General features: G+C 34.0%; 1 protein-coding gene across 2 annotated transcripts in view; it reads left to right on the forward strand.

The window, feature by feature from the left end:
* Nucleotides 1-67: 67 nt before the first annotated feature.
* The window catches only part of LOC134283011 (E3 ubiquitin-protein ligase TRIM9-like), a 31,260-nt gene continuing 7,566 nt past the window's right edge, over nucleotides 68-23,761 (forward strand). The window contains exons 1-5 of one of the 2 annotated variants that reach the window (XM_062765434.1): nucleotides 68-856; nucleotides 5,028-5,123; nucleotides 7,819-8,052; nucleotides 14,713-14,941; nucleotides 19,377-19,516. In XM_062765434.1, the coding sequence (XP_062621418.1) occupies nucleotides 68-856; nucleotides 5,028-5,123; nucleotides 7,819-8,052; nucleotides 14,713-14,941; nucleotides 19,377-19,516 (1,488 nt within the window). The remainder of the gene's footprint in view (nucleotides 857-5,027; nucleotides 5,124-7,818; nucleotides 8,053-14,712; nucleotides 14,942-19,376; nucleotides 19,517-23,761) is intronic. The other variant, XM_062765438.1, reaches the window with a different exon arrangement.

Here is a 23,761-nt window from a genome sequence, read left to right on the forward strand (position 1 = left end):
TCCCGAAGCATGACAAGAATAGCGCTGGCTTTCAAAACATTGTACAGGTGAGCGAGCGACGGGCAGGATGGAGGGGGAGCTTAAGTGTCCCATGTGCCAGCAGTTCTATTGTAATCCACTTTTATTGCCGTGTTCTCATTCTATTTGTGCTTCATGTGCTTCAAATATTCAGGAACCGTCGCAAACATTTTTAACGCAATTAGAAGAAGGGGGATGTTCCTCTACCCCCGGAGAAGGTGATTTAAAAGATTTTCCTGACATCGATAAAATTAGTATTTTAAGTGAAACAGATAGTGGTGTCGTATGTAACAGTCGTCCAAGTAGTTATATAGGAACACCTAGTATCGCAAATATTTATCAAACTGTGCAATTCACTCAAAATCCTTATGGAATTAAATGTCCTGTGTGTAAGAAAATTATTTTGCTGGATGAAAATGGATACAAATCACTGCCATGTAACAAAGTGTTGGAGACCATTGCAGAAAAATTCAGTCATAGTAAATATAAACCCCTGACTCTCTATGTGAACTGTCAAATGTGTGAGCACAATGAAGCTAAAGAAGCAGTTGTCATGTGTGAACAGTGCAATGTGTTTTACTGTCAGTCGTGCAAAGAGAGTTGTCACCCAGACAGGGGGCCACTGGCCAAACACACTCTCCTGGACACAATACAGGGGAGAGCGCTCCAGCGGGCCCGCAACAAGGGGAGAGAACTCCGCTGTCTGGAGCATGAAGAGGAACAGCTCAGCATGTACTGCATGACATGCAGTATACCTGTATGCTGCACTTGTCAGCATGAGGGAGGGCATAGTCAGCATGATGTCCAGGCCATCGGGGCGATGTGTAAATCTCAAAAGGTTGGGACCTCAGAAGATCAGCATGTTTGTATCTATAGACTAGAATCTTTCTCAAATTTTATAATTATAGTGTGAAGGCAAGAATCTTTTCTCAAAAAAATGGTCAAAATATTCAGTAATGGCTTTTATATTAATATTCTAATTTGATAAGTATTCTTTTCTACCCATTTCCCTTAAAAAAATGCCAAGAGACAGATTCAAAGAAAGGATTTTGAAACAGTGGATATTCTACCTAATTTGATAATAAAATATTAGGCCTTATAGTGATTAACTGTTACCCATATAAATTTCAAATTTAAAAAAAATCACCCAAACACATTAAAAATTTATACGAGGCATTAGTCATGTCAAAGGTATAAACTACATGTATATCCAAAGCAACATGATGCTTGTAAATAATATAAGGCACTAAAAAAGGTGACAACAAATGGGCTCTCTATGATAGCTAGAAGTCACTTAGTGCAAATGTCAGGAAACATGCACAAAAAATGTAGGATTTATGTTGAAATAACCGAGTGCATGCTTGTCATAAGTTACTAATGACATGTTCTTTAGATTTTGCTTTCGCCTTTAGATTTTATCATATTTTCGATTTATCCATATTTCAAAGAAAGGAAAACAAAGAGCTCTTCCCTCTGTAAGGGTCATATTGATTAGGGTTCTAAAATTTTCTAATGTCATTTAGAATTAATGACAGTTTAAATGGGTGTACATTAATGATAGTGTAAATTAATGATGAATTCTATTGATGAGTGCAGCATTATACCCTGTTATTTCAGTATGAGTAACACATTCTGAAGTACCCTTAGAATAATGGCTTTATGTTAAAATTGGTGTGATAATACCTCAGAATAATATTTTTAAGAACCCTTAGTAATGGAACTAAAGAGTCATACCTGAAGTGTAAAAGTTCTATTATTACAAGTGTTAATTACCTTTCAAGTACCTTTAAATGAAGTGCTCTCTCTCTCTCTCTCTTTCTCTCTCTCTCTACAAATTTTTAATTTTAAAATATTGACAGGACAGTATTTCCTTGTTTTTGTCTTTCCATGTATTTTTCACTCTCAGCTGATTGATAATCAGATTTCTCTGCTTTCTTCTTTGTCCCATTAATACCAATACCTGTAGGGTTTTTCTGTTGATTTTCTTGGTCTGTGTAGAAACTTAGGAATGCAGTGATTATATAGTGTTTTTACCTGTGTACTGAGTGAATCACCTGCATAGTGAGAGAGAACACAATGACTTTCCTCTGATACATACCTGGGTTTGTTTGAAGAAAAAGTTCATTTCTCTGCCATCTTATTGTTAGCTTCTGAGGCTGAATGATCAATGTAATTATTACCCATTGTCTTCTGGAAAACGAATAGGCATTGTTCTTAGGAAATGCAATAATTAGCTTGTGAAGCAAAGTAAATACCAGGGATTGTGTTAGGCGAGATTTTATAATAGGCGAGGATTTTGTCATAACAAATAATGGTATTAGATAGATGTGGTTTTGATCTGGTCTTGTTACTATAACAGTATTTGAATCAGGCTCTTTTGTGTGTATACACCCCACACTTATTTAGTCTGTTAGTACAGCAAGCCGAGAATTTTGGCAAGGGAGGTGTTAAAAAATCTATAGGCATTAAGTGTCCTGCAGGGAGCCACATGCTATAAAAGCCCTTCTGCTCAGTCAGATACTTGTACACACTGCAGTAAGCTAGGGATTCTCTCTGTAAGAAATGATTCAAATACAAACAAACTTTGCACTGTTTTTTTGGCCTCCCTATTGTATTCTTTTGAAAAAAATTCAAGGAGAAAAAAACTAAGCTAGATTTCCTTTCGGCATTTTAAGTTTGTATATGCTTCATCGATTTTTTTTGACAAGGACCGATCTTTTTGATCTTTTGTAAAAAACTGAATAATTGAATACTCTTAACGAACAATGCTGACTAACACACTGGTAGTATTGGATTGCAATGAAGACTCCAGGGATTCAACAGTAAACAAGTTTTATGCATGCTCTGGCTTCAGTAGAAATCCTCCCACCAGCCCTTTAACAAAATCTGAAAGAATCTGATAAGTATATCTTCAAATGAAGTATATACCAGGGTAGTAATATTTACAGATTATCAGGAATTAAAAATCTGGCTTGAATAAATATTTGAGTCAGTCCTTGTGTTTGTCTACATACCATGTTTGACACTTCAACAAGGGGAGATAACATTGTCATAGCAGGTGCCTGTGTGACCCGAACAATAAAAAACAAAAATCATTCTGATTATTGAAGATCACTGATCAGTGATAGATAAATATCTTTGATCTATTATTTGATGTACTAGGACTGAGGAAATTTTTCGTCATCCATGAAGCTTTTTATGCCCCGTGGAAATGCAGCATTAATTTTTACAGTCAATTTTATCTTACTTCGTACAGATCACCATAGAAGTGGGATAGGGTGAAACACTGTCCCAGATTTAATGAAATCTTGTAATTCCTCTGAAGCCCTTATCATACATGAATGGAAATAGTGTCGCCAATCAATATTTTATTGTGTGCAACATTTAAATATTGGTGGCGCCTGATAAACTGGGTTCTTTGTTGACAGTGAGTCTAGCAGTTCGCGGACCTGTCATTACAGGGGAAATCATTATGCATAGCCTCTCTGCTTCCCTCTTAAAAAGGACAGATGGGGCTGTGCAGATAATAGCTCATATTAACATTCTAAAGAGGGTACAAATTTGAAACATTTGGAAATAATTGAATTTCTCATTAATTTTTGATGTAGAAATAGAAAGCAGTTTGTTACATGTTGATAACAGATGTATTTTTAATTTTCATCACATCAAATTTTCAAATTCCTGTATAATTGTTTTGTCATGAAATTTTCACACTTTTAAGTATCTGAAACTTTGATCAAACTTTTTTATGCAGATCAAGGATTAAATATACATTACAACCTTGTTAATAATTAGAAAAAATGAAAAGAAAATATGATATAAAAAAGACTGTCTGCTAATATTTTTCTTTTTAGCAAAAATTTCCTTCAAGAATGTTGAAAAAATAAGCTATAAGCTCCTTATAAAAGTGATGACAAAAAAGTGATTTGCAAGATGTCTTCTCGCATTACGCAACTAGCACCTATTTAATTGAAAATAAATTTACACATTACATATGACCGAGCATTGTTTATACTTGAGCTTCAAAGGAAAGGAGGTAATTTATAAGAAGTTCTGACAGAAACCTTCTGTTTTACACAAACCCCTGGATAGAGGGGAAGTCTAAGGATGATTGATGCTGCAGAGGAAATCTCTCTAACGTCCCAACTCATCTCCACTGCATTCCCTCTTCTTTTTTCAACACTCTCTTTTTTCAAGACTTCAAAATATTTTTGCTCTGCAGAGCAGAAAATTATATAAAAAAAAAAACAGATCAGCTCTTGTCTTTCCTTTGGCTCTAATAATGCTAATTAATGGTTTATGAAGTGTTGGCTTAATAATGAGTAGAATGATTGTCTGGAGTGACAGGCCAGTGATGAATTACATTGCTTAGGTGTCGGTAACTAAGATTCCATTGGTTTCCTGGCGCCAGACTTCTGGCTACCGTAGCTGTCTGGAATTACTGACCAAGGTCTAATCAGGAGGCCATCTTAATTAGTTATGACAGACAGTCAACATCCACAAAATTGACACTTTATAACTGTAAAGAAATGCAATTACTTCTTGATTGAGCAAGTCTGCAACTTTGTATTAAAATACAAAAGTGTAGGTTGAAGGTGATAGGATCTGATACCCAAAACTGGAAGATAGAGTTTGACATGAGTACACTCATTTACATTATAGCTTCTTGTACTTTAAATTGTTCTTAAACTTAATTTGTTAATTGGTAAATATAGTGAATATATGTAATTTTTTTTCTCAAAGAATTCAATCTCTTATATTTCTATTTTTATATTGCTATTTTTTTCAGAATTTCAGTATATAAAAGGCATAGATTTTGGGTGAATGCAAAAATTAGCTGGTTCATTGCAAAAATTTTGAAATAAATGTATTTTAGAAACAATAAATACTGAACAAACAATTCTACCAATTTCTAAATGTTGATTGCATTGGATATAAATCATTTCAATTTATATTAAGGTACATAATTTGAACATTATCATTACAAATGTTTTTATTCTATTTTGTAGCTAGAACTATCACAGATTCTACAGTCTTTGTCAGAGAAAGCCAAAGTTGGAACAGAGTTCATCCAGAGTTTAAAGTCCATGACGGACCAAGTCCATGTAAGTTCCCTCAACTGGAATAAATAAGCAACTCATTTCGGTGATATAAAAAGTGAATTAAAACCATATTCATGGAACCTGAACACTCCCTATAAAAGCCAACTTAGCTTTGGCCATTAAAGGACAGTAAAAATGACTTAGTCATAATCGTAAGGGTTTTTCATGCTTAGACTGGATACATGTGATTAGGCCTCTGAAGCATGCTGATCCATTTGTTTTGGTTGTTGAATCTAACACCTGACTTAAATCAATCATGTTAATTAGCGGGTAGAGAGTGTCAGTAAGTGATTCACAATCACCAGTTTATGTGCAAATTTATGTATAATTATCATCCTGTCCCCCTGCCAATTCATTATATATTGTAACCATGTTACCTCAGCAGCAGCAGTGGATTCAGGGATTTTTGAGTCTTTTTGGAAGTATTTATATTGGCTTTAGAAAGGATATAGGGAGTGATGGAGATTTGTGATTGGCATCATCATTTGATAAAAGATGAATGATTGATTAAGATTTCTTTGATTTAAAGGAATTTATATGTAAGCAAATAAGTGCTTTTTCCTTTGAAAATTAACATTCATTTGGTAAAGTCTGATATAGTTTATTAATTCATTTGATACCCAATCCCCCCCCCCCCCAAAAAAAAAAGAGAGAGAGAGAAAGAAACTGAAGTTACATAACTTATATTTATTATTCATTCAAGATCTGTCAGAAAATCATTGAAAGGCAAAATCACTGTAAGATTTTTCTGTCAGCATTTTGTCAGCAGTATCACTATGTACACACCTGGATCTTTAGATCCCTTATCACTCGCAGCCATTACACTTCATTCTTCTTCACTGGAAACCGATCCCTCACTGCCATTGTGATGTCTTTGTTAACTTCCTGTGTGCAGCCCTGACAAGTTCACAGCCATGACAACAATAGCTGCACACAGCTGACTGCATTAGCACTATCTATTACATCACATCGCATCCTTCACATTTCTCTAGATTCTTGTAGTTTCTTTTTGTCTGCCAGCTAACTAATTGTTTTGTTTAAACAGAAAAGAGATCTGATGACATTTTAATCCTCTAGATGTGGGTGAAGTGTATTTTGTGTTTTTGCTTGGCAGTCGGTTCATTCTTTGGAATCTGAAAAAGAGCAAGGAGAATAGAGGGAATATTTTTGGTATATTCAAAAGTGTATAAGTTCAATGTTCAAGGACTTCCATGTTAAAAATTGATAAGGTTTCCTTTCCATTTGTGACTTTGCAAAAGGTTAAAAGCAGAAAATAGTTTTGACATTATCAAGTTTTTGCAAGGATACCGGTACATCCATAAGCGTAGGAAATAAACACCGAGTGCTATTGCACTTATTTAATTGGCACCCTATGATTCTTTCATTGTGTGTATGACAAATTTGTTAAATTAAAAAGTCTGTGAGACTGTTTTGCATATAAGATAATTCAGTAATATATGGGGATGGAATGGATGAAGCTTTGAAATATTAAACCAGTAATCCAAGCAAGGAACTGTTCTGTGCCTTCAAAGACTATAAGAAGATTCTGTAAAATTTTTGATGACATGACTCAAAAGCATTCTAGTTCTAATTAGCAGTCAGGCACAAATGTTGTGCTAGCTCATTGGACAGGAACAATGGTGGAACAGATTGAACTTAACTCTGATATTATAACCTGGTCATCTAATTCCCTGTTTTCAGTATTATTCATTTGTGCTTGAGTGGTCCCCCCGTGATGCTCAGTGGGTTATTCCCTGCCAGTTTACAATAACAACCACTCTCATAGTTCATGAATGAAATATGGAGAGTACTATGCAGCAAAATATTCCCTGTCAGATTTTCAGGAAAAGGGGCATTAGCAAGGAATCGGTTCAGATTTGTAAAATCAATTATTTATGAAGTTTTGTAGCAATCTTGAAATGTATCAAGACTGCCAGACTAGAAAAATTTTTATGTATCCAGTTTTGGTCTCCCAGGATCAACAGGTTTTGATCATTTTGTTTTCAAGAAAATAAATAAAGGATAAGGGCTAATTTTTTTATATTAGCCTTAGGTAGCTGTTTATTTAGCTCCCTAATCAATTTTTTTTGCCCACCCATTGGTAATGACTACCTGTGCTGGTAATGGGGGATTGTGGGTCGTTAGGAGGGTGATGACTCGTAGGGGAGGGTTATTGATGGGGGTGATCAGACAATGAGCTCCCTGTTTATTTACTATCACTCTAAAAAAATTGGATTGTAATGAAATCCAGGTAGGGAAAAATAACCTCTCCAGAATCCAAAAAGTTAGGTTTCAAGAGATTAGAGGGAGCATGGATTTTGTTGCCAAGGAGCAGAAGGAGAGGAAAATGTAGGTTAATTCTATGTGTCTGATTATATATATTCAATCATTGGAATCTGACATGCATAAACAGGGGAATAAAAAGGAAACAAAAAAATTGAGGCACATTTATTTTTCACATATCTATTTAAACAAATGAGGAAAGCATGAAGCTTTTTCATAAAGCAACAACAGTTCTGACTCAGGAAATATTTTCAGATCAGATTTATGCAATAAAATCTGGTGCTAAGCTTTAACACCATGATTTATGACATTCTTGGGTGCAATAAAAATTGCGAAAATTGAGAGAGTTATTGCAAATGAAAATTATCTTTATCAAAATATTTTTTTTTCATATGCACATGTGATTTTTATCTAGGGGAACTGTTTAGACTTTGAAGCCACAGTGGCAGCCCAATGTGATGCTTTGATTGACGCCATCAAGAAGAGGAAACAGGAGCTGTTGGTCCACGTTGCAGAGGAACGAGACCTGAAGATCAGCATGTTGAAGGAGCAGGCCTCCCAATGCACGGCCCTGCTGCAGCGCACCACAGGGCTCCTGCACTTCTCCATTGAAGTCCTGAAAGAAAGCGACCCAGCTTCATTTTTACAGGTCTGTACATCAAAACAAAAATAACAAAAACACAATGAATGTTAACAACATGCCATAAATCAAGAATTGAAAGACAGCAATGGTCTTTCTCCAAGAACTTCTTTTGCACTACAACATTTTCCATTCAGTTTAATAACAATTCCATATTTCAAGCACAAAGCCAACATGAGGGAAAAAATTCAATGAATCAGTGATAAATCATGAACTTAAGCTCATTATTAATTTAACAATTAGCCTTAAAAATTGATTTCCATTTATGAGAAAGGGTGGCCCTATAGTTACCATATGTCAAGTTCAAGAGAGTTGTGATTATTATTGAGCTTTTTATGTTATGTATGGACATCAGATAACCGAACTACATTTGTATTTCATTCCTTTCCTGGTGCCTTGACAGAAATCCTTTATTTCAAACAGAAAAAAAATTATGTAGGTCATGTGACCTTATTTTATTTTTGTCGAAAATCGTTTAGATTAATCGTTAACAATCCTTTATTTTTTTGTGACAATAGCCATTAAATTCTATATATATATACTCAAAGCTGACCTTTCACATGTATGAGTGGGAGCAGGCTAATATTTTTTGATGAGCTTTTTCCTATAAACAGTTTTTAATTACTTTCTATGAGGCAAATAAAATTATTTGTTCTACTTCAGTGGCTCCTGTATATAGTATAGACATAATCCCAATGAGCGGATTCCAAGGATTATAGAAGCCGACGAAAGTAAATCAATGGAATTTTTAGTGAATAATTCTGTTTTATGATAATTAAACTGAAAAATCAATCTTTAAGATAAAAATCAGTCGAGAGAGTTAAAGTGGTTCTCAATCAAGCCAAAACCAACATAAAGCTCAATCAATTATTACAAACACTTTGATGTGCTAGGGACATGTCAAAGACCCAATAATATCTAATCTCGTACCAATTTCTCTCCATTAATTATAATTTAGATTTGCATCCAGGGCATTTTCATTCCCTGTGATGTGTGTAAATACAAACACATTTACTGTGAACAGGCAGGTTTTTTGTCTATTATGAATCATAACCAATTTGTTTTCTCCATTGTCTAACTGCAGTATGGCTGTCAATGGAAATGTTACCATGACACACTCTTGGCTGCAGGGAACGTAGATATCTGCTTAATATCACTTTTTCTTACAAGCAGGTACATGATACGGATCATTAGTTATTAGGCATTTTAGTGTTTTACATGCAGTAACAGATCAAGAGTTCTGATAACCGCAACTACAAAGGCAACATGTAATTGGACATCCATTATTTTTATTATTATTTAATTTTGCCTACATTTAATGTGTTATCACTTTGGAAGTAAGGGAGCAATAGGAAGAAAGAGAGCCAATAATCCCCAAAGATTCCTTAGTTAGTGCATAGCTGTATGATTTACTACTGATATTTATGGAGAAAGGAAAGTAAAGTTGGGGGATAATGTGGTCCAGAAGGGGCGTTCCTGATCCCCCAATGTCTCATTATCTGCATATGGTTAACAAAAAATTGCTCTCTGTTGGTAAGATTTACTGTTGGCTAGTGCCATGATTGTCCATATACCATACACTTCTGTCAGAAATTATTTTCAAGTGCTCCGAATTTCAGAGATAATATTAGACTTATTCTCATTTTACCCCTCCCCAGAGTCATGTTGCAAATCGTGGGAGGTCTGCAGAAAAAAAATGGCTAAAACATGGTAGTCGTTGTATCCTCAGATGAGGGGAAGGATTGTCTGTTTATTTGTAAGGGGTTATACAACGGATTTCCTTTAGAAAATTAAAGATGTACAGATGAGAAGGGAGAGGATAGAAATTGATCTGCAATTCTGTTTCCTGTGGCTGATACTCAGTAACTCTACTCCTAACAAATTCTTTTCCGAATTAATCTCCGTTGTTAGTAGATATTTACATATCAGCAGTTTCAGCCTGTGATTGATGTGTAATAAATCTGTTCCAATCAGCCCTCATGGAGGAAAAAAAAAGATTTGGTGAACTTTTGAGAATGAATGGAGAATTCCCTTCAGATGGGATCAAATTCTTTACCCTGAGAAATCATATGTATCATAAATCACGTTGGCTATTTAGAAAATCTGATGCCATCTTATAAATATTTCTTTGAATAGTTTTTCGCTTTAAATGGGGTTTATTTTTTTTTGTAAAATCTTTTATTTAAATGCCTTTTATGGAATTCTTTTGATTAATGGCTTTACAAGAAGGGTGAAACGGAAGGGTGCCAAAATATAATATGACTGTTACAATTTGCTTTGTTGCACAGAACATTTTGCACCAGGGTTTATTTCGTGAAGCACCTGAAACTTTATCTTTGTGATATTAATGTTGATAGAGGGCTTCTAATTCTCTTACGATCTTGTGGTAACAGTCCGTTTTGGTACCAAACCATCACTGATATAAACTGGATCTCCCTGCTCTTTAATCATCTTGTCAGGTGTATACTTATCCCCTTTTACAGCTATTACTTGTTACATGTACCAGTATTTAATTCCAACATTTGCTTTCTAGAACATTTATTTCTTGCAGCAAACTTAATGCTTTCAAAGCTTCCAATTTTGAAAATAATCTTTTAGGAAGAGAAAAATGAAGAGAAAAGATTGATTAAAAATCCAGAGCATAATTACATTTTGATTAACATGAGAGGCCAAGAACAAAATGAATTATAACAATTTTCCCTTTACCGGGGTATTTACTTGCTTGAGTTTTCATTTATGGAACATTCTTTTTGTTGAGACTTTTTGTCACAATACTGAGGACTTGCAATCCAAGACCTAACAACTTTTGTTTCTGGCATTTGGTCAATGTTAAAGAGAGAGAGACACTAATGCCTGAGATGACCTTTGGTCATAGTTCCTGGCATGGGTCAGAAGTTTGATCTTGATAAATGAGAATGCAAACGACCATGGATACATCATTGGTTACACATAAATAAAGGATCTGGAGTTAGGGCAGATTAACTTTTGGAAATCTTGACAATTATGTCAGAAATGCTGATGAATAGCTTTGTGACCAGGGAACCCCATCTTTCTGATTGTGTTTCAATATGGCTTCCTTTTACTATGAATGTCTTGCTTGAGTATAGATTCTCAAAGGGTTTCTTTTATTGTCTTTTTTTTTATGGAGTCATCAATATTATAAGATGGTAGAAATTCTTATATAGGGAGGACAGATGATACTTTATTACTGAACAGAGTAAAGTCTAGATGACTGATGTTATAATCAAAGACAGAATTCCTTCCAATAATGTGGACATAATTAAAGCCATTTCACACAATGAAGCAGAATTTTTCTGGAATCCAATCCTCTGCCAGTGACATCTCACTTTGTTCTTTGTCAGACCTCTTTCTTTTTTGTGCTGCATTGAGTTTTTAGGAGTCTTAATGAAACTTTTTGCCCATTGATTTTTTGGGGGGCATGTTTTAATAGCAGTTTTTTTTTCATTGGTTGTTTGCATTTACTGGAGAATTTGTCCAGTAGTCAATATTATTGTCACATTTGTTAAAAAAAATAAAGAAGAAAAATTGACAGAAGCAGTTGCTACTACTTGGCTTTATGAATATCAAAACGCAAACCTTTATCAATACTTTTACGACAGCACAGCTAAGTAGAAATACCCAGTGCAACATCAGGTTTCAATTATTTGATAACAGAGAAGAAAGGAATCAATTTTTTAATTCATTAATTTACTTATTAGTCATACAATTATTCAGCTTTAGAAATTAGCCTCAATTAAGTGGATGTATGATACAGTGAAACTCTGTTATAACAAATTCACTTGGACCTGTGAAATTACTTCGCTATATCCTTAATTTGTTATGTCCATATAAAGAATTTGTATAATTTACGTAGTAGAGGACCCAAGAAAACTGTGCTATATCCATAAATTCGCATTATTTCTCTGTTTGTATCAAATGAGTTTTACTGTAACTATAACTGTCTCCTTTAAGAAAATCTTAATATGGAGAATCACTTATGGATGGTAAAGCCATGGTACGGTTGTTAATGAGTATTGGTTTATAGCAGCCAAAATAGTAACTATTATTGGGGATGATCAGGGATCTAAATGACTTGTAAATCACTCCCATGACATCAGAGATTCTAAATCGAAGATGTATTAACATGTATATAATCATTTGTTCTGCAACAATGTGAATGATCTATAGGGTTCAAAATAAGTAAGGATAATTTGTAACAATTCCGTACGATGAAATACATAGTTCTGATACCATTACTGACAATGCAATTTTCCATGACTGAGGAAGCTTAGTTCTTCACCTGTATTGAAGATCAGAATAAGAGTTTGCTGCAGGAGAAAGATTTTTCGTAATGAAGCTTCGTTTTCTAGATATGGCACGCTCTCCCAGTGGGATTAAAGGGCTCCAGAGTTCTATTAATGTTCAAATAATCCCTCCCCGATGATTGTCATATTTCACACCGAAGCCAGCCTAGCAGAAAGGAAGTTATCAGTTCTTCTTGGACAAAAAAATTACTATTCCAAACACAGATGAGTTAAATATGGTAATGCCATATCCGATTCTGTCTTCTGCCTTGGTATCTCCTGTCACACACAATGCGGTAAAATGAAAGATTGGGCAAATGGCTTAAAAGTGAGGAAACAACCATGAAATTTGAATAACAGAATTCATGGGACTTGTATTTGTTCATGCAATTAGGGTTATTTGATTCTTTATTCATTATACTAACACCACAAAGGCTGCATTTTCATTTTCGAAATCTAATCCCTGTGGGCTGCAACCGAGTTGGAATTTTTTTTTCCTGGTCTGCCTAATTTGTGATGCAGGGAGACTGTTATTAAATGGATTCATCACTCATGAATGAGGATGCATTAATTACTTAAGCTCATTAAGAACCGGTTCCTCTCAGTCTCCATTGAAGTTTTCTCTATAAACAAAGACTTCTCATGACCCCCCACAATAATCAAGATCATTACTATGCTTGAGGTCATTTATAGTGGTAGGTTTCCACACCATTTACCCCAAGCTTTATATTGTTACAGATTTTTCCCCGGCATTATCATTGATTGGAAGGTGATTAGGGATGGGTCATTGAAAATGATTAAAATAGAATTCCAGGAGATTGGATAAAAATTTTTATCTAGACAGCAGTTACTTTGTGTGACCACTATCAACTGTTCCCCTCAGAATCTCATGAATTATGGATGGATGGTGCTTAGGAGTAAGAAGTTTTGCCACAATAGATAAAAGTTTACATACTTTAATGCCAGTATCTATAAAGGCAGTGGATTTGTAGACAAGTTGGATAAGATGCGATGATTTACAGACAAATAGTAATTAAAATCGATATTAATACAGAGATGAAAGACGGGGATAATATTTGCTTTTCATCACAATTTTTGGCAAGAAATTCATCTACAAATTAAGAGTCTATTTGATGCAATATAGAAAGTCAAAGGAGAGGGCTAGGATGGGTTCCCATGTCTCTCAGAGAAGATTGAGGTTTTTTTTCTAGTAGATATATTTAAAGGTCTTTTATCTGTTAATAAATAGGAAAATAATGAAGAGGATGTAAATTCATTTAAGAAGCATATTTTCCCAGGCTAGATATTTCGGGGAAAATATGCTGACATGTATAACTTATAATAATCAGAAAATTGACATGTGATGACATAAAGTAAATATTGTATTTATTATAACATTTGACTTAGAAAAGGAAGATATTGGAAAGTTGACTGAAGTGTTTGGTCACTAATGTATCTCTGTTTTTGCTCTCTCTCTCTCTCTCTCTCTCTCTCTCACTCTCTCTCTCTCTCTCTCTCTCTCTCTCTAATCTGTTGATATGTGCTGTCATTAGATGACAGATGTGAAAGATAGCTGATGAACCTGTTGATATTACACCCAGCCTGAGTGACCTAAGGCACACACTAACTGACCATAAATCACCAAACACAGAGTTTCTGAGGGGATTTCACATCCTGTACAGTAATAGAGGTGAAAGAAAAACCTCCTAGTATCTGTCCAAGGTTTAGATTATTCAAGTAATGAGCATTTGGGTTTACAAATGTTCTTATAAAGGTTGTCAGTCACTCTATGAGTACCTGGTTAACTGGGGACTTGCCAGAAGATAGATACAATTATCAAAATAGATATACTTTGTTATGTTGTTACCCTGGATGGAAAAAAAGAAATCTACTATTTGAGAGGTTTTTTTATCTAAAATTCTTTTTTATAAGATTAAACAATATTTCAGTTTAAAGAAGTCATTTTGTAGGTGTCTACATAGAATGAAAGAAAAAAAACTGTTTATAATATGCAGCAATATAAAGTTTCACATCTTTTGAAAAAATTGTTTGTCACATGAATTTGTGTGATCTGCAGAGATGTCTATATTTTAGTTTCCATTGTTTGATCCATTATTTGATTTGTTTGTCTGCCTGTTCTGTTTGTAAGTTAAAATTGATCGATATGTCTTTCGATGTGGAAGCTATATTTGATTATATGTACTTGATTGATCAAATTGAAATCTGATATCAAGAACAAATAATAATACCAGGACAATGTATTGTCAATTAAAAAAAATCTTACATTGACTTTGTCATGAGCATACAAACACATCTAAATCATTTTTGATCATAATTAATGTTTCTGTATTTTTTTCTCACCCAGGTCTCCAGCGGTCTCATCAGTCGAGTGTCCACAGCTGACCAGAACTTCAACAAGGACATGGAGCTGACCCCCCGCATCGCCACGGAGATAGACTTGACCTTGGACACCGGCCCCACCCTCCACGCTATCCAAAGCATGAACTTTTTTCAACTGAAAGGTACAGCCGCCGTGCTCTCAAAGTTTTCTAATCTTTTGTGGCGATGGCGGTCTGATCTAGCTCACTATGAAAGTGAGTACTCTTTTTGTGTCTCTAATATTTTAATGTATGCTCAGAGTAAGTATTTTAAAAAATGCATGATTAACACTTAACCTATACATTTTTAAGGATTTTTTATTGATTGACCTTTATAAGTATAAGGTAATAAAATATAAATGAAAAAAATCCTAACACTTTAGATATGTGGTGACATTTAGAATTTTTCCTTGTGATGGTTCATGTAAAAATGTTAAAATCAATTTTTGAATTACTTTTTCTTCTGGATATATCTATTTTATGACCTAACTGCTGACTAGATTAGAACAAGTCCCTATGTCATTTATCCCTTGGAGAGAGGAAAGGAATACCTTACTAGTTAGACATGTGACAGTTTTATATCAGTGGCGGATTTAAGGGGGGGCGCACCCGGCGCGCGCTAAAATTGTCAAAGTTAACATAAATCACAGTTTCGTCTACTTCATTTTTTTATAAAAGTGCAGCTGGGGGCCTCAAGGCGGCCCCCAGACCCCTTGCCTACTTTTAGCGCCCCCCCCTAACTTCAAATCCTGGATCCGCCCCTGTATATGCTTAGCAGCCTAGGCTTCATTTATAAAAGTGCAGCTTGTACTCTTCAAGATCTAAATGCTTCAGGGAAAAAAAAAGAAAATAAAAAAACCAGAGCGTTTGTATATCTGTCTTGGTGAAGAACGTGTCCCTCGAGTAAACCTCCATGTATCTGTGTACTTGATTTCACCTGCTGCAAAACAGAACAGAATAAGTGTGAGTTGAAGCATTCCATACACGTGATAATACGGGTAATATTCCAGACCCCATCTCGACTAAATCATGTGTGGCACAGCTCACAGGTCAAGCAGATTTCCATTTTATGAGCTTCTTTATCATTTCTATGATAAAAAATGTCTGAAAAATATTTTCACAATGATGCCAATTAATGAGGATCATGTTATTTTTTACTTACATGAACCAAATAACACTGAAATGCAGTGCTTTTAGGTTAAGGAAAAATATATATTGGAAAAAGTACAGGTATTAATGCAAGATTAAATAAATCTAACTTGGGCTAATTTTTGGACATATGTTGTTTTGAATAGGACATATAAAGGGCTTAGATTATTTTTACAGAAAGGTACAGCATAGTGCTAAACACCCCCAAGTTATAAACTTCTGAAGTGTATAAGTTTTCTTGAGAAAAAATCCCTAAAGATGATGAAAAGCAAAACGAAGCAGCGAGCACAAAGTTTATGTAATTAGCCTGATCTCCTAGACATTGAGTGGGATGAAGTTATATTAGATATAACAAATTATGCCACTTATCAACATCATTAAAACAATCATCTACATAAAAGACTTTAATCAGCAGGTTTTAGCACATCGAGAGGAGGATGAGATAGCGTTAAATAGGAAGAAGGGGCGGCAGACGACACTGGGATGAGGGGGGACCATCTCAAAAGACATTGGGGTGTTCACAGGGGGAAAAATTCATCAATGCTATAACTTTATATCCAGGCACTTCAGAAGAAAATGTTTTCATACTTATTCATGAATTGTGTAACTTCTAAAGGGTTCAAAGATGTAGCTCTTAATATAACTTCTAAGAAGGTTGAATTTCTCTTGCTTTAAGTGTAGCCATGTAATTTAGTCAGGTTGAGGTAAGTATGATAGAAATTTCCATATCCATCTCTTTCATGGCTAATGTTCTGACTTTCTTTTTCTTTGATTTGATGCACAGGGGGTGTGGGTAAGTAAAATGGAGGAAAATGTTGTCTGTCTTGCATCTTTGTCACCTGAGTTTGCCTCCATCTCAAACTTTGTTCTCTGTTCCCTTTTTATTTTGAACCATAATAAAAATAAGATCTTAGTGTATGACTCTTAGCCAGATTCTTTAACAACAGAAGAATGACAATACTTTGCACGGGAACTATTTATTTGATTGCAAATTAAACATGAAACACCTTTGAGAGTTCAGAGTTTTTAGGAGTATAGATAAACCTGCTACGAATTTACTTAGATAGACCATTAACTGATTATAACCAAGGCTAACTTTTGTTTCCCATGCATGTTAATGAAGTGCAGTAGAAATTCTCTCTCCATGTTTTATTTTTAATTCCCTTTTGATATTAATTTTCTGAATGGTTCCATAGTTAGGCGGCTGCATGCATTGATGCGCTCTGATACTATACATGTGTTGCACTTCACTATTATTATAGACAAAGCTTTTACGAACGTAAGAGATGGTTAAAGATGGTAATTAACATCTTTGATATCTATTTGAATTAATTAAGATAAGTTGGATGCATCTCTTTAAGAAGATAAACAACCTTTAAATAGCTCCTGCGCTAAACAAATACAGTTAACGATACCTTGGGAACAAGATGCAGAATGTCGATAAGGAGTACAAGTGTACAGATTACCTAAATATTGACGTTATAATACTTTTGTCTGGCATTTATACATATATGGCAAACACTCGGGGGACTTAGATTGACACAGATCTTGGTGATTTGACAGAAACCATAGACACCAAATTACTCATGAGGATTCCTTCTATGTCATTTGTGTTACCAATAGATCTAGGTTAGTGGTCCATCTTCCAATTAGGTTAAATTTGAAAAATTGTCAAAATTGTTTAGCTGTAAAGTCTAATTTCACCAGAGAAATGCATCCATTTTCACTTTTTTATACCAATGCTGTCCATGATTTACCATTTATGTCATCAAAAGTTGGAAGAATAATTCAATTGATGTCTCCAGCATTTCTCTTGAAACGAAATCCTTGCTGAAACAGTAGAGACAAATTGCAATATGTATCTGTTTACACTTGGATTTATGTCTTATGAAAAATTTTAGCTTCACACTTTGATAAATCAATTTCATCTTTCATCTACAATAATATTTTCTATCAAAAAGTTATTTGTAATGTGGACTTTGATGAAAAAGGATAAGACCAATCAATGACCATTTTCAAAAAAAAAAAAAAGATACTATCAAGATGTTGTCCAGATGATATTAATAAAAGATAAAAAATATATCAAAATGCATAAAGGATAAACAGATAAGAAAATGTCCAGATCGTGTGCGTGTGATATATCTGGGAGCTGACCAGCTGCCTATAATCAGCTGTCACTCAGCTGAGTTTATCAGTACCCCCAGAGGAGGATAGCATCAGGTGATGTTGACAGCAAGAAGACTCCAATAAAGCCACAAAAAAGCTCTGGAAAAATAAGGGTTCCTGATCCAATGTCAAGTTTTCCTGTTGATTTTTCTGAGAGAGATTGCAAATGGTTCTTGTCTTTGGGGTTTTGTGTTTTACAACATGTATCATTATCTCTGCAAGATTAATGTCAAAATAAGTTTTTGAAAAGTTGTACAGTAAAACTCGGTTATGATGCTTATAATTGGCTATATCTGTAATTTGTAATAGAGAAGTATAAACATTTATAGCGAGTTCACAATAGGAATGTTTTTTCAAGTATTACTACCAAATATGAGAAGCAAATATTACAAAAATATATAACTAAGGTTTTATTCTGAATTGAATTTTATATACAAACGCTACAAGAAAATAAAGTCAGTTCAATTTAGCAAATTTTAAGATCTTTGAAAGTTCGTTACAAAAGATGTAAATTTCATTATATTTAACCTCATCGGGACTCAAAATGAGTTTGCTATATCCGGCTATATGTTATAACCATAAAATTTTACAAAGATTTGTTAAGAATTTTGTTGCTATATCTGTGAATTCGCTATATCCGTGATCGTACTAAACGAGTTTTACTGTACAAAGTTGATGCTTATATTAAGAAAGACATAATTCTGCAATTTTGTTTTAATGGGTATGTATACATTTGTGGGTTTTAATAATTTGCTTTTTCTTGACAAGGCTATGCAAATCCTTGGTTTTGTTGGTTTGATTTACTGCGCTAAATCTGGAATTTTTTTATGCTTTTATTTGAAAATGACTCTCGTATTTTTAAAAGAAATAGCTCTAAAAGGGGGAGATGAAAAAAATTATTGGTTTTAAAAATGCAATATTTATCAAGTATCCAGGGAAAAGGTGATTTAGTGAATTTTATAAATTAACTTATACGATGCAAAAACCACATTATCAAGACCCAAAAAAGATGTTAACATGATAACTTGTGATGCAAGAAGAAAGGTTCAAATTAGAAGTGATGATTTTTACAATAAAATGAAAAATTTTTACAAGCTTAGCACCATAGATTTAATTGTTATATTACAGTTCAGACTTGCTGACTGCCACTAGCAGAAAATTGACTTGCGATCGCTTTCCTTTCATTTTCTCTTAATTAAAATCTATCTTTTTCATCCATCAAGATCAGAGCTTTAATTAGTTAAAAAAGACTTTTTGATTCAAATGTTTTTGAAGAAAATATGAACTTAGCCTGAAAATAAACTCTGTTACAAGAGGAAGTTTTTGTGTGTTTCAGCTCCTGGTAAACCCAGAATTGTACCAGAAGACTGTAGTGCTGAGAATAACAGTGTGACCATTGCCTGGCAGCCACACATGGGGAATGTGGTAGAAAACTACAGTCTGGAGTTAGATGATGGCTGTGGTGGAGATTTTAGGGTAAGAAACTCAAGAATTACAGACATGTCCATCAGGAACACCACAGATTAAATTTGTCACATCTCATCCTAAATTACCTCCCCTGTTTTGTTTTTTGTATCCAAATATCATTGAAGATACAGACCTACATTTAAAGAACTTAAACCTTGGACCTGAGCTGCCATACGGGGGTATCAGTGTTTCACAAACACATCTTTCTTTATATGAGGTTTTGAAGGTAACCTCTCAGATGCAGCAGAAAACTGCATGCACTTTTAAACCAATTAAAACTTTTCAATCAAGCCGAAGCCTTCAGGGATTTTATACGACATTTATTTTCTCATATAAAATGGAAAATGCGCAAAATAAATATTAGAAGGAAAATGAGTCAAATATTTTCAAATAAATGTAACAATATTAAACCTGGAAATACGATAAAGTAAACATAGAATCTTTTCATGTGGGGAATAATGAAATTAGCTCCCGTTGAGTCAGGGATTTCTGTTTTTGCTCAAAAATGGAAATATGCAGCACGATGATTCACGAATATCATAACTGTTGCTGTTAATGACTTTGTTTACTAATGAAACGTGACAAAGTTTGTTTCCGACAAAAAGTCGTTCTTGCATATTTCCATAAAAGAAGGATAAGGTAATGGTAAAATTTTATTGTCAGTCAACAAATGCAATTAGAGAATACAGCTTCCTGTTTTTCATTTTCCCTTTTCATTTCTTGCCCCTTTACAATTGCATTATTTGAAATGAGAAATAAGTTTATGACCAGTATGGACTTTTTTAAACATCATATTCCAAGCTTTTGTCAAAAGTTTCCGAAGAAATTAACTGGTATTCTTTGCCTGTCATTGCACATATAAAAAAAAATGAGCAAGGACTGAACTGATACAATTATAGAATCATCATAGCTTTCATTTAATCTACTTCCGATTTTACATGAGGAGAGAGTAGGGAAAAAAAGAGCATTTCTTTTCCTGGCGGACAATTGGCTATTAGTGGCTATTATACTGTTGCTCGAGGTGTCACGACTCGTTGCTTTCATCTTTTATTTCCATTAAAGTGAAATGCTAAAGTAATGTAATATCTGCACGCTATGAAATATTAAATAGGGAAAATCCCCTAGATGCAATCAATCCGAGAGCTGAACCTTTCTTGCCCAGGGCATTTGTATCACTAAACCTAACGTAACTTAGGTTTATTGTGTAGTTTATGCCCCTTACAGTGTTTTGCATTTCTTAATAGCTAGCTTTAAGGCCAAGTGCTTTCAATTCTTAGTTTTCAACCAATTACCAGGGTTTTATTAAGTTGATAGGCTGAATCATGTAGATCTCTTTTGAGTGAATGAAAACCCTTTTCTTTAGTACAATTTAGAGGGGTTTTTTGGCTCATTGGTAATTATTAGAAAGCTAAGTTGCCTTTTACCAACTGAAAATTCTTTCAGAAACCAAAGAGTTAATTTGCAAATTAACAAACAGAACAATTGGTTTATTATTAAAAGAAGATAGATGGCTCCCTGGTTGCTTTGTAATGTCCTTATTGATCCTATAGCACTAATCTTCATTTGATAAAAGGTGGCTGTCCAGTTTCTGCTGACATTATTGAAAATTACTGAGAAGCTGCTCTGATTGAATTTGGAAGTGAGAAACAGTGTGTCAACTTGATGTGACAAGTTAAGATTGTTGGTGAATTGTCTAGACTGTAGAATCCCAAGGGAAACTAAAATTAATGGTCATCCTTTGCTTTGTATGGAGGTAGCTGACATTAAAAAGAACAAATGAAAGTGAGAGCTAAAAAGAAAAAAAAGATTAAATAGAAAGGCAGTAGGATTAGCTAGACCCTTTTTCAGTTAGGAGGAAACATTTTGGCAATAAAAGTCAAGCATTTTTACTTGTAGTATCCATTCGATGTGACCTTGAAAATTTCTCCAAAGATTTTCCTTACATAAATGCATATATTTTTTTAGTCATTAGCATTTTTTGTTCACATCTTTTGATGTCACATAGATTGCGATGTTTGTTTTCAGTTCTTCATTATACATGTATACATTGAACAATTTTTTAATACCAATTAACAGATGCAATTTGAGGGGACTTTTTGTTTTTAATTAAAGCAGGCCTGTTCAATACCAATCACTGCTCTTCTAAAAGACTTCTCCGCACATTAATTATCCAACATAAGGGATGTTAATTTCACAAGTTCATGATTTATCATTTTTCCCACTAAATTAAACTTTTAGTGAATGAGATTTTCAAATTAAGCAATTATAAGTATTGATCTGTCTCAAGGCACGCTTTTATAGCCCATATAGTTTCAGATATTTGTACCGTTGTAACAAATAGTGAAATTTAAGCACTTTTTGAATGAAAAAAACTTACAGCATGCATGTTGTCGTAATTGAAAATGATGTATTTTGAAACAATGTCTAGCAAGTCCCAGACATCAAAACTAAATGGTGTATTGAAAAGTGCACCACTACTTTGAATTAAGGAAATTAAAACAAACGCAGGTGCCAAGTTTCAGTTCATGATTTTTATTCATAGTCAGAGATAATGAACCATACATGCCAACTTTCCCGATTTTTTCGGGAGTCTACCGATTTTTAACCCTGTCTACCGCTTGTCTACCGATTAATTTTTTTTCTCCCAACCGAATTTCGAAAATCCGGAATTTTTATTCGCTTTGAATAATACAGTATTTCCGTGTGCAGAAAACATGGCTGTTTCAATGTTTATCGGTAGGATATCTGTTTATTGCCGCTGATAACAGGTAATCAACAAGGTGTCAACTGTGCTACCAGTCATTACAGAGGTTTTAATTGCTCCTGAACCTCATTAACAGTGTATTTTACCCAAGACAATTATGCCAGATGTGGAAATTTTTAGAAATACACACGACACTGAATACAAACTGACAAACTTGTGAGAGTTCACACTTTAGTCTTTACAGCAAACTTCGGCAATATACGTATAAACCGTTTATAAAAGGTGTTCAAGTTTTGGAATATTGCATTCCTCATTAAATTGTAATCTACTTCATGGAAAAGACACTGTCAAAATCCAACATGGAAAAAATGTGCCTGCAAGTAAAACCATTAGGACTGCCCAGAGTGATCAAAATAAAAAAGAAAGGAAAAGACCATACCTTTTGCAGACTTTGATTGAAAAGTTAAAATGAATTCCCTCTGAAGAAAAAAAATAATTTAACAATATTTTGTATAAAATTAAACTTTGTAATTTACCAACAGACAATGAACAGGCTTATTTGTAAAGTTTAACATTCTTATTTATGTAATAATATGTTAACTTTATGTATCACATTCTTTAAGACAGGGGGTATATTTATCTTAATATTAACATATTAAATAATTTTTAAAATTGTCATATTTGTGCTTTTCTTTAAGTTGATAGAGAAGAAAACACTTTTTGAAGTAGTAATAATATATATGATATAATTAAGGTAGTAATTGATAAATTTCACGACAAAACGCCGCGAATTAGGAACTACGCGCAATCTCCCCCAAGAAAATTTTCAAAAGTTGGCATGTATGATGAACTGAATAAAAATTATGAAAGGGACTTAAATTTGGACTTTGCATTAACAAATGCAGCAACCAAAAAAGAAAAGCTTCAGAAAACATGAATGGATGCAAGTAATTGAGATATTGTGAGAAAAATGCAGATATTACAAACTACAAAGTTATTCATCAAAGAATTCTTTTCTTGGCAAGAAAAATGGAGAAAATCATTAAAAAAAAAAAAACTGAATATGAATGGAAAGCTTTAATTAAGAGTGTTTTGCAATCAAGTTAATTTTACAAACACAACGTTATTCAGATTTGTTAAATAAGTTAAAAGGTATATTCCTATTAAAGTAGCCTAGATTTGTGTGCATTTTTAAATTTGATATTAAGCTCACCTGAGGTGAAAGCTTAAGTGAGCTTTTCTGCTCACCCTATGGGTAGGGTGGGGCCACAATAAGTATTACAAGGAAAAACAGCAGGGCCAGTGTTACTCAGGTAAGCATTGAGACTCATAGGCCTCTTGTTTGCACATGTATTATATCTTTTGCGTAACATTTTTTTAAAACCCATTTATTGACATTGCTAAGGAAATTATTGTGTATGATAATTTGTCTCCATGATATAATGATTTTCAACAATACACTAGTTACAATATTATATACTCTCATAATATTTCCTGTTTTCTACTGAGACTCTTTATCATTATCTGCTGGCTTCCTGAAAGTGCTGGAA

Source organism: Saccostrea cucullata, unplaced genomic scaffold (assembly GCF_032062105.1).
Source record: "Saccostrea cucullata isolate Sc308-1 unplaced genomic scaffold, CSIRO_AGI_Scuc_v1 ctg647, whole genome shotgun sequence".
NCBI lineage: Eukaryota > Metazoa > Mollusca > Bivalvia > Ostreida > Ostreidae > Saccostrea > Saccostrea cuccullata.